The following is a 12,656-nucleotide window of genomic DNA, read 5'->3' on the forward strand; positions in this document are numbered from 1 at the left end:
TGTTAGCTAGTAAATCTGTATACCTATCACTCTCTGCCTATATTTATCTGTATCTATTCCTGGCTTTGTATTTATAAATGTCTGTCCATGTCCACACACATGTTTCTAAAGACATCTCTCATGTACAAATACTGATCCCCTTCCAGAGTTTAGTCTTTTCCATCTTAAAGAACTCTCATGATCATGAAAAAACAAAATACCGGTCAGTAAATATCGTGTAATTATCTCCCTTCGCCTCTCCCATGAACTGCTAATATATCCTTAATAAAATCCCTTCTTTTGTAATTTATACTCTCATGCTCCTCCCCTGAATGAAGCCCAATTTGTGGAGGTTACAGTTATTGGACATTGAGCATCAAATACACCCAACATGTTTTGGGAGAAACAAACTTCCTTATCAGCCAAATGCTCTTTTGGCTATACTTCTTCTGTGAGTCACAGGAGTGCACTTAACAGAGAAGTATAGTTTTTTTTTTTTTAAGAATCATACTTGCCTAGGTGAGTGCAGCATCGGTCCAGCAATCAAAGACCGCTAATCGCTCAGTTCTAAGGTCTCCCTGAGTGGAGAGCTGGTAACTGTCAATCACCACCCTCTGCTCAGCCCTTACTGCAGCGCTGGGCTGTGGAGGGGTAGGAGCAGCTGGCACAGGCTCTCGGCGCTTCTCGGCCTTTTGGCTAAGATCAAGTGTAGTATCTGTTCTTATCAGTTTGGTTTGGAGCTGAGGGCGCAGCCCTGAAGTCTTGGGAGGAGAGACTGTCCAAGATGAGACAAAAGTTTGGACTATGGAGCCTCAGAGAACTCACCATCGAAGGGAAAACACTGGTACTCCGCAGCGAGATTCTCCCTGTGTTGCAGTACCTCGCCCAGGCCTGGCCCCCCCCCGGGTCAACACCTGTAAGGCCATCACCAGGGCGGTGTTCCACTTCATCTGGGGCTCCAAGATGGACAGAGTGAAGCGAGCAGTCATGTTTAAGGAACCCCTCAAGGGCGGTAAGGGCGTGCCCGACATCGCAACGTTACTGGGGGTGTTCTTTGCTTGCAACTGCATCCGCAGGACTTTGGTTGACAGAACTTCGAACTCTGGCGGCAACTCCATGTCCCGTTTTTTCCTCCTGCCTCTCTGGAGGTCCCTTGGATGGGACAAATGGGACAGCTCCATCCCCTACAACTGGGACACTCCTTGGTACTACTTGGACACGTTCAAGTTCATCAAGGAGCTGGGGCTGCATGGAGTTAAGCCCGACTTGTGGAAGCCAAAAACAATCTACAAGTTGATCAGCGCATCGGACATTGCTGACAGGCCTCCCTTCAGCCACTTGCAAAGTGGTCTGGAAGAATGTTTCTTCAAAGGGACTCACCAACAGGCATAAAGATCTGGCGTGGATGGCTGTCCAGGGGGGGTTGCCACTCAGGACATTTATGCATGCCAGAAACTTGTGCAGATACAGGCACTGCCCCTTTTGTATCATCCATGAGGAAACGTCATTTCACGTTTTCTGGGAGTGCTCCTTTGCACAGAGCCTGTTGAGGGACTTGGAACCTGAACTTAGAGACTTTGTTCCACAGACTGCCATCACACACTTCGGTGTGCTGAACTGACTTTTTCATGGAACTTTTTCCCAAGAGGACATTGACAATGCCTGGCGGGTGTTGTGTTGCTTTAAGCACGCTTTATGGTGCGCCAGAAGGCGCCTTATCCACCAGCGGGAGAGGATGTCCATTGAGGACTGTCGCAGACTGGTTCACAGTCTGCTCAGAGACTATAACCTGATGGATCTCATGGAGGAAGAGGAGGTCTGAAGATTTCCCCTTCCCCCACTCTCCCTTGTGTGTCTTTGTCCATTCAATAAAGCTTCGGGCCTGTGATTTCATTCCCCTCCCCTTACCCCACTCTCCCACCCCCCCCCCCCCCATCACACCTGTTGCTTTTTTGAAATGTTATATTATATTGATACAGTTTGAGTAATGCAATGTATAGACAATGTTTTTAGTTTCATGCTTTAGGGGTATTGCGGCGTCATGCATGATGTGATGGCACGGGGTATCCTTACTCCGCACAACACATCAGGCATCATACCGCAGAATGAATGTATGTGATTGAATGTATTTATTAGTATGACCGGAAATGTATTGTAATGTAGTGTATTTATGCGCTGCGTCGCAGTACAGGGGAGAATGTACCCCGACAAAGTATTGTTTTTTGTATATCTTTTATGCAAATAAAGATTACATTTTCAACCAAAAAAATCTGTTCTTATCAGCTGGTATGGACCTTGATGGTTAGTATCGGCAAGGGCTGAAATGAACCAGGGCGCTCCAGGCGAAACTGGGGGACTGGGAAGTAGGCACTGTCAGAGAAAGCCGGATGGGTCCATTGCCTCCTGATTTGAATGAGAACCGCCCCTATCAGTTTGAAGGGAGCGAGAAAGCCGCCGTAGTTCCACTGGTTAGTACTGCTCCCGGATGTAATTGGTAAGGAATGGTGAGGGGCAGCTCGCCTTGAGTTTTTCGGCACCTTGGTCACTGCACCATACACACTTTTTTCACACCTGCCTCTTGGAACAGGCCTTTTAGCTCAGACCAGAGGAATTTTTTATTCCTTGCTGGAAGGCCTGCCATGGTATTTCACTATGGCACTATGCACTTCCCCACTTCCCTTTCCCCACCTTTTTGTTTGTGTGTTGTTTTCTTTGTTGGGCGTCACTTCATTTTCACCTTTTTCTTCCACATGACGAGTAGGGTGTGGGTCCTCGGGCCTGCCTTGAAAGTTTTGGGAGGGGGCGGATATGGCCTTCTGGCTTAGTTCGCCCTCTCTCATGGGGTCTCCCTTCGGGGGAGCCCCACCTAGTACTTGGGGTGGGCTGTTTCGGCAGTCCTCCCAGAGAGCGGGGTCTGCCTGGTCTCGGCCGGACGGACCATGGAAGTACCTTAATCCCTGTCAGGAGTCTTGCGCCCCGGGGGATCAAGGTCAGGGTCCATCCTCTTCGGAGGAAGGATCATTTTGCACACCCTGTGCACTTTTTGTGTTCTTCACGTTTGCATGTGTGCACTTTTTTATGCACCGGGTGATAGTCTGAGTTCACACACCACGGGCTTTAAAAAAAAAAAAAAGGCTCTCAGCAGCTAAATATTTCTGTATAAGGCAAAATATTTGTGTACCTTTTTTTCCCTTTATTATAAATGATTACATTTCCTCTGCTATCAGCTGCATAATAGCTGGGGGAGGAAAACAGCAGGACACCAAGCTCCCCAGTGAAAGGTTGTGGGGGGGGGGGGGGGACATGTCAGGAAAAGTCTGATCAGTGAAGGACAGCAGGGAACACAGCCAGAGAACTGGCGATGCTATTATCTCCTGCTTAGTGTGGTCAGTTTTTAAAAGGAAAGCAGAGGGACTGGCAGGAACGCCAGGTATTTCACACAAAGGAAGCAATACAAAGAGAATAAGATACTTTTTTTTTTATACAAGTACATGGTACAGCCAACACTTATCAGGAATATAAAAATGTTGGGTTTACATATTCTTTACATATTTTTTTTTTTTTTTTTTTTATAGAGGTCATCCCATGTCAGAGACTGGTGAGGTTTGTTGCTCTGTCCAATGTTAGGAACTGATGAAATTTTCTCTATCCCATGTCAGGGACTGGTGAGGATTGCCCTATCCCATGTCAGGGACTGGTGAGGTTTTCTCTTTCCAATGTTAGGGACTAGTGAGGTTTTCTCTATTCCATGTCAGGGACTGGTGAGGTTTGCTCTATCCTATGTTAAGGACTGGTGAAGTTTTCTCTATTCCATGCCAGGCACTGGTGAGGTTTTTTTCTATCCCATGTCAGGGACTGGTGAGGATTTCTCTATCCCATGTCAGGGACTGGTGAGGATATCTCTATCCCATGTCAGGGACTGGTGAGGATTTCTCTATCCCATGTCAGGGACTGGTGAGGATTTCTCTATCCCATGTCAGGGACTGGTGAGGTTTGCTCTATCCCATGTCAGGGACTGGTCAGGATTTCTCTATCCCATGTTAGGAACTGGTAAGGATTTCCCTATCCCATGTCAGGGACTGGTGAGGTTTGCTTAATGTCATGTCAGGGATTGGTGAGGATTTCTCTATCCCATGTCTGGGACTAGTGAGGACTGGTGATGTTGTCTCTATCCCATGTCAGGGACTGGTGAGGTTGTCTCTATCCCATGTCAGGGACTGGTGAGGATTTCTCTATCTCATGTCAGGGACTGGTGATAATTTCTCTATCCCATGTCATGGACTGGTGAGGTTCGCTACTGTATATGCCATGTCAAGGATTGGTGAGGATTACTTTATCCCATGTCAGGGACTGGTAAAGAATTTCTCTATCCCATGTCAGGAACTGGTAAAGTATTTCTCTATCCCATGTCAGGAACTGGTGAGGTTTGCTCTATGACATGTCAAGGACTGGTGAGAACTGCTTTATCCAATGTCAGGCACTGGTGAAGACTGGTAAGGATTTCTCTATTCCCTGTCAGGGACTGGTGAGGATTTCTCTATCCCATGTCAAGGACTGGTGAGGGTTTCTTTATCCCATGTCGGGGACTGGTAAGGATTTCTCTATCCCATGCAGTGGCGGCCGGTGTATTGAGGGCGCAGGGGAGCCGCCCCCCCCCCCCATCCATGCGTCCGGCCCCCTAATCTGCATGCAGGGGCGCCGGACGCATGGAGCTTAATGGTTTTTTTTTTTAAATCACCTGATTAGAGCCAGAGGCTCTAATAGGGTGATGCAAAGGGTGGAGCCAGGGCGCAGAGCAGTGTGCCCCGAGCCCACCCATTGTGTGACAATAGCGAATGAAAATTCGCTATTGTCACACCGATCCTCCTCCTGGCCAATCAGGAAGCGCGTTCGATACGCGCTTCCTGATTGGCCGCAAGGCAAGCCCCATGCCATTGGCCGAGGAGGAGACGCGCCACCGGGACTGAGGAGAAGCCGCCGGGGGACTGAGGAGAAGCTGCCTGCCGCCGCCGCTGCTGCTCCAGGTAAGTAAGGGGGCACGCACACTGATCTCTGCATTGGGGGAATATATGCTGGTCACTGCATTGAAGGGGGAACGCACGCTGATCTCTGCATTGGGGGAATGTATGCTGGTCACTGCATTGAAGGGGGAACGCACGCTGATTTCTGCATTGGGGGAATGTATGCTGGTCACTGCATTGAAGGGGGAACGCACGCTGATCTCTGCATTGGGGGAATGTATGCTGGTCACTGCATTGAAGGGGGCATGTATGCTGGTCTCTGCATTGGGGGAATGTATGCTGGTCACTTCATTGAAGGGGGCATGCACACTGATCTCTGCATTGAAGGGGGCATATACGCTGGTCACTGCATTGAAGGGGGCATGTACGCTGGTCACTGTGCATTGAAAGGGGGCACGCTGGTCACTGTGCATTGAAAGGGGGCACGCTGGTCACTCTGCATTGAAAGGGGGCACGCTGGTCACTCTGCATTAAAAGGGGGCACGCTGGTCACTCTGCATTGAAAGGGGGCACGCTGGTCACTCTGCATTGAAAGGGGGCACGCTGGTCTCTGTGCATTGAAAGGGGGCACGCTGGTCTCTGTGCATTGAAAGGGGGCACGCTGGTCACTCTTCATTGAAAGGGGGCACACTGGTCTCTCTGCATTGAAAGGGGGCACACTATACCTTAATTACTGAAGACCCCTTTCACACTTTTGCGACCTCAAAGTCACGCAATTTTTACAGCATTTTTTGCTGCAAAGGAATGCCTATTACATTTTTCTGTTTGCGCCCCCCCAAAAATGTTGAGCACCAGCCGCCACTGATGTCAGGAACTGGTGAGGTTTGCTCTATGCCATATCAGGGACTGGTGAGGACTTCTTTATCTCAAATCAGGGACTGGTGAGGATTTCTCTATGCCATGTCAGGGACTGGTGAGGATTTCTCTATGCCATATCAGGGACTGGTGAGGGTTTCTCTATGCCGTGTCAGGGACTGGTAAGGATTTCTCTATCCCATATCAGGGACTGGTGAGGGTTTCTCTATGCCGTGTCAGGGACTGGTGAGGGGTTCTCTATCCCATGTCAGGGACTGGTAAGGATTTCTCTATCCCATATCAGGGACTGGTGAGGGTTTCTCTATGCCGTGTCAGGGACTGGTGAGGGGTTCTCTATCCCATGTCAGGGACTGGTAAGGACTGGTGCTGTAGTGTGAGTTAATGATTGATGAGATGTGAGCTGTGGGTGTCGGGGAGGATCCCTCTGCAGAGAGTCTTGTGTCTGCTCTGCCCCCTCTAGTGGGCGGTGTGTGCTGAGTTCAGGATGGGACTCCGCGAACTTTGTAAAGTCCTGTGTGTGTCCCGGCTGCTCCGCACTGTGATGGTGACATGCAGAGCTGCAGCCCCCTTCATGTGCCCATAGCAGTCCTCAGTACAGTCCTGAACCCGGCACCCCTCCACCCCCAGCCCGCCTGTGCCATGGGGGAGCCCAGCACCGCGCACACACCCAGCCCCAGCCTGTGATCGCTTCCCAATTGTCGGCACTTGTTAGATGAGGAGAGAAGGGATCTGAGCTTCACTGGGAACCATGAGGACCAGGACTGGACTGCTGTGCTTTATACTGGGCACACTGGTGGTCACCCTACAGGAGGGTGAGAGCAGGAGGCTGCCCATGGACACCGGGCAGTGCGGACTGCCCAAGGCGGTGAGTAGAGGGATCCCCCATCTGTCTGCCTTCTACTCTCTCTGAACTTAAATGACATCTGGAAGCTTGCTGTGCATTGCATGTGTGTGACCTTTATTGTATGGGACATAATAACAATGATGTCCATCCAGGGACAGTCTGCTGCTGAGTCAGATAATTCTATGTATTCCATTACTTCCAACTTTTACCTATTCATTCAATTGGGCTTTAATATAGGACTGCTATGCATTGCATGTGTGTGACCCTTATTTTATATGACGTAATACCAATTATTTTCATCCAGGGACACTCTGCTTCTGAGTTAGATAAGTCTATTTATTTTATTACTGTCCAACTAATACCTATTCATTCAATTGGGCTTTAATATAAGACTGCTATGCATTGCATGTGTGTGACCCTTTCTTTATGGGACATAATAGCACTGATTATCATCCAGGGACACTCTGCTGCTGAGTCAGATAAGTCTGTTCATTTTATTATTGTCCAACTTCTACCTATTCATTCTTTTGGGCTTTAATATAAGACTGCTATGCATTGCATGTGTGTGACCCTTATTGTACATGACATAATAACAATTATTGTCATCCAGGGACACTCTGCTGCTGAGTCGGATAAGTCTGTTCTTTTCATTACTGTCCAGCTACAACCTATCTATTTAATTGGGCTTTAATATAAGACTGCCATGAATTGCATGTGTGTGACCCTTATTGTATATGACATAATAACAATGATGATTATCCAGGGACACTTCTGCTAAGTCAGATAGGTGTTCATTTCATTACTGTCCAACTACTGCCTTTCCATTCCATTTGGCTTTAATATACAATTGCTTGCATTGCATGTGTGTGACCCTTAGTTATTATTTTATATGACATGGACGCCAATTATTATCATCCAGGGACACTTTGCTGATGAGTCTGTACGTTTAATTACTGTCCAACTGTGATATGTCCATTAAATTAGGTTATAACATAACATCACTATGCATTGAATATCTATATATCTATCTATCTATCTAGCTATCTATCTATCTAGCTATCTAGCTATCTAGCTATCTATCTATATGCATCTTATCAATTCCTCTATATGACATAGTTATCATTTTTTTCACATTTTTCAGGGACATTTTGCTGCTTAGTCACATAATGTCCCTTTTATTACTATCCAACTGCAATCAATTCATTCAATTGGTTCATCATAACCTAACTTTGCTATCCATTGTATGTGTCCTCCCCCGATTTTTTATAGGACATGATCAATTTTTTTCAACTTTTCCAAGGACTCTCTGCTGCTTAATCTGTCCCTTTTTTTTCTTTTTTTTTTTTTGCCAACAGCAATATGTTGATTAAATTGCTTTGCAATGCATGTGTATGCCCTGTCCTGTTTTCTTTTATCCAAGGACACTCTCGATTTCATTACTGTCTAACTGCTACCTATTCATTAAACTGGGTGATAACATAAGATTGCCATGCATTGGATTTGTATTCTTCTTAGTTATTCTTTTATAAGACATAGTTATTAAATGTTCAACTTTTCCAGGGACATATTGCTTCTAAATCAGATAGAACTGTCTCTTTCATTGCTGTTCCGCAGCAACCTGTTCATTAAATTGGGTTATAATCTAACCTTGCTGTGCATTGTATGTGTGTATGCCTTAGCAGATTTTTATGAGATTATTACCCTTTTTTAAATTTTTTTATCCAGGGACACTTTGCTTCTGAGTCTCTCTGTCCATTTCTTTATTGTCCAACTGCTACCTACATAAGATTGCTATGCATTGTATGTGTATGCCACAAAGCCATGCTTATTTTTTTAACATTTTCGGACATTTTATTGCTAAATCAGATGAATCCCATTTATTAATGTTCATCTGCAACCTGCTCAGTACATTGGATTATATCATAACATTGCTGTGCATGGCACCTCTATGCCCCCATCTTTGGGTTATAACATAACATTGCTGTGCATGGCATCTCTATTCCCCCATCATTGGATTATAACATAACATTGCTGTGCATGGCACCTCTATGCCCCCATCATTGGATTATAACATAACATTGCTGTGCATGGCACCTCTATGCCCCCATCATTGGATTATAACAAAACATTGCTGTACATGGCACCTCTATGCCCCCATCATTGGATTATAACATAACATTGCTGTGCATAGCATCTCTATTCCCCCATCATTGGATTATAACATAACATTGCTGTGCATGGCATCTCTATTCCCCCATTTGTGAATCATATAGTTACCAAGTTTTTCAACTTTTCCAGGGATACTTTACAGCTAAATCAGAAAAATCTGTCCTTTCATTCAAATCTGTCCTTTCATTCAAATCTGTCCTGGCTGTGATCTATTAATTCAGTTGGGTTATTAAATAAGATTGCCATGCATCATATGTGTGTGCCCTTTTACCAATGTTTGATATGACATAGGGGGAGATTTAATAAAACAGTGCACTTTACAATCTGGTGTAGCTGTGCATAGTAACCAATCAGCTTCTAACTTCAGCTTGTTCAATTAAGCTTTGACAATAAAACCTATAAATAACCTACAATAAAAAGCTAATTGGTCACTTTGCACAACTGCACCAGATTCTGTGTGCTTCTGTTTTAGTAAATCTCCCCCATAGCTACCAAATTTTTCTCCTTTTCCAGGGACACTCTGCTGCTAAGTCTGCCTGTCCCTTCCATTACTGTCCAACTGCTATCTATTCATTAAACTGGGTTACAAGTCATGCCAGTCACAAACCTGTTCATTATATTGAAATGCACTGATATTGAATAAAATGCATGAGAATGAAATTCTAAATATAAATTATAGGGATATACAGGAAATACTGTAATAGCTGTAAAGGCATACATGGGCGGTGAGAACCAAGGCTGGCGTGCAGAATTTGGTGCTCCCTGTGAATCCAGACCTGTTACCAGGGATGACTAAGAACAGGTTGTTAATGAGGACTGGAACTGCTGTCAGGGACAATTGGCAACTATGCATTATATATAATGAGAAAGAGAGTAGCACAAATTATCTATCTATCTATCTATCTATCTATCTATCTATCTATCTATCTATCTATCTATCTATCTATCTATCTATCTATCTATCTATCTATCTGTCGATCGATCGATCGATCTATCCCTCAATGTATCTGTCTATCTCTACATGCACACACATCCATATATATATAGACAGAGAGAGAGGGGGGGGGGGGGAGGGCTAGACTAACATACGGTAAATATACAAATATATATATATATATATATATATATATATATATATATACACACATATATTTATTTATTTATTTATTTTTTAACTTGTTAAAAGTTACAAAATTGCCACAAGCTTTTTTTTTTTTTTCACTCCCAATATAATCAGTAATATTGATCAGCATGTTTTTAAGTACAAACGTTGGAAACCGTTGATCAGCAACCTTTGGATATTTTTGCACACATTTAGCACAAGCTAATCAGGTTATTATGTTGTGTTCTCAGAATATGGTTTGATATGAAGTGTAAATGTATGAAACACTCAGCATTTAGTAGCTTATCGAGCTGTGACTTTTTCATACTATATACTTAATAATAATAATAATTTCACATTTGCACACAAACACACATACAGTACATATATGATTGATAATATATTGATAGATTGTTACATGGATAGTAGATAGATAGATTTGATAGATAGATAGATAGATAGATAGATAGATAGATAGATAGATAGATAGATAGATAGATAGATAGATAGATAGACAGACAGACAGACAGACAGACAGACAGACAGACAGACAGACAGACAGATAGATAGATAGATAGATAGATAGATAGATAGATAGATAGATAGATAGATAGATAGATAGATCATTTATAGCTAGATAGATAGATCATTTATAGATAGATATGTAAATATTTATAGATATAGGTATACACTTACATCTTCGGGATGTGTAATATATAAATAATATCATTTATTTATACACACTGATTCAAACTGCCTATTTATTTACAACTTTTTTGTCTAAAACGCATTCAAGTGATACATATTTTTAATATTGAAGAACTATAATGGATTACTTTTTTAAAGTGGCCGTCAAACATTTTAAACAAGTCTTATTCCTGGAGAGTAGCCGTGTCTATGTGACAATGATTCTACTTTTAGGAAGCCATCGGAGTGGAGTGCGGTGGGGGCAGGGTGTACAGAAAGCTTTGATTCCAATCCTATTTATCAGGCCATGCACAGAGAGGATTCCGACCATTATTTGCGCACCCCATGGTGTCTCTGAACTGGGAGTGACCGTTGAATGGATGCTGCTTTTGCAGAGGTGATTTCCTGGGGAAAGCTCGGTGTCATTTTTCTGGCTTGTTGATAAAAGTTATTAGAGCCTTAAAATGATTACATTGTAGCCATCAACATGTCTCAGTGTCATAGACGGGACATATATTGGTCAAGGTGCGGTGATCACAAGTCCTTTATGTCAAATAACTATACATTTTATGATGTCAAATGACTACAGATGTGCAATGTTTGCCTAAAAATTGTTAGAAGGTATTAGATATAGTGGGGATGTTTTACGGTATTCAAAAGAGTAAGTTCACTTTCAAAATGAATTTTCACTTAGTGAATGCAAAGGAACACAGTGAAAATACACTTTGTAAAGGATACCCAATCATGTGCAAGGAAAATTTGAAAAAAACTTTTGTCTCATGCATGAATGGATATTCGCTGTCAGCACGACTTTACCACAATCACTAAGATAATTGAAAGTTCCCCTTCCAAAAAGAAAATTCACTTTGCAAAGCCATTATGTCTTTGAAAAGCTTCCACTGAGAGGCTTCATATGCTAAGCAACTTGCCTCACTGCTAATACAATTAGAATAAAATACTAAAACTAGAATTCAGTTAGCATTGGTGAAAGTCGCTGAGTATATGAAGGATGTTGGTGGAAGCGTTTGATTGATGACGGGTTCTTAAACACTGATGGCTTCCCAAAAGTAGGACCATTATCAGATAAGTATAGACACTGCTACTGTCTCCAGTGATAAAACAGACCTTGTTTAAAGTCCAAGCCAGTCATATGGATCCACTCTAATTCTCCAATATTTAAAATATTTATCACTTGAACAAGTTTATGGATAGCAAGTTGTAATTATATCATTTACATATTATACATCCTAAATGATATAAGAATATAGCTATATCTGTAAATGTTTACTGTATTATATATATTTATTTATGTATGTTTATATATTATAATAAATAGTATATTTTATTATTCAATTATTTTATTGTTATTTTATATTTTTTAATATATATTTATATTATTTCTTTTTATATTATTATTTTTATAATTTATTTTATTTTTTTATATTTATTTTTTTATTTTTTTATATATCCCATTCTCTCCATTTTTCAAATATTCCTGATTACTATAAGGATGTGGTGCATCTAATTCTTTGACACCTGGTAACATATTATTTGTATGTTTTATATATGTTTATAAATTATATTTAATATTATATATTATGTTTAGCTATTTTTATTGTTAGTATATTATTTATTATACATTTTATAATTTCTTATTAATTTATTTAATTATTATTTTCTTATATTATATTTTTATATATTACTTCATATATTCTCTATCTATCTATCTATCTATCTATCTATCTATCTATCTATCTATCTATCTATCTATCTATCTATCTATCTATCTATCTATCTATCTATCTATCTATCTATCTATCTATCTATCTATCTATATAATTTATATATATATAGATACAGTATATACACATTTCTTTATATCTTTTTATAAATGTTTATATAATATATATATATATATATCACTAATAGAGAGGGTATGAAAAGTATAACAACATTTTATTGAGATAGTTAAATTAAAATTAATTTTGCATAAAATAAAAACATAGCACAATAATCATACGATTGGTGTATGCATGCG

At 41.8% G+C, this 12,656-nt stretch overlaps 1 protein-coding gene across 2 annotated transcripts in view; it reads left to right on the forward strand.

The window, feature by feature from the left end:
• The first annotated feature begins 6,307 nt into the window (after window positions 1-6,307).
• Window positions 6,308-12,656, forward strand: part of TRABD2B (TraB domain containing 2B) — a 443,575-nt gene continuing 437,226 nt past the window's right edge. For both annotated transcript variants that reach the window (XM_082266102.1, XM_082266103.1), the window contains exon 1: window positions 6,308-6,681. In XM_082266102.1, coding sequence (XP_082122228.1) covers window positions 6,565-6,681 — 117 coding nt within the window. In that variant the 5' untranslated portion in view covers window positions 6,308-6,564. The remainder of the gene's footprint in view (window positions 6,682-12,656) is intronic.

This window comes from Pelophylax lessonae, assembly GCF_965119305.1.
Source record: "Pelophylax lessonae genome assembly, chromosome: 8".
Taxonomy (NCBI): Eukaryota; Metazoa; Chordata; class Amphibia; order Anura; family Ranidae; genus Pelophylax; species Pelophylax lessonae.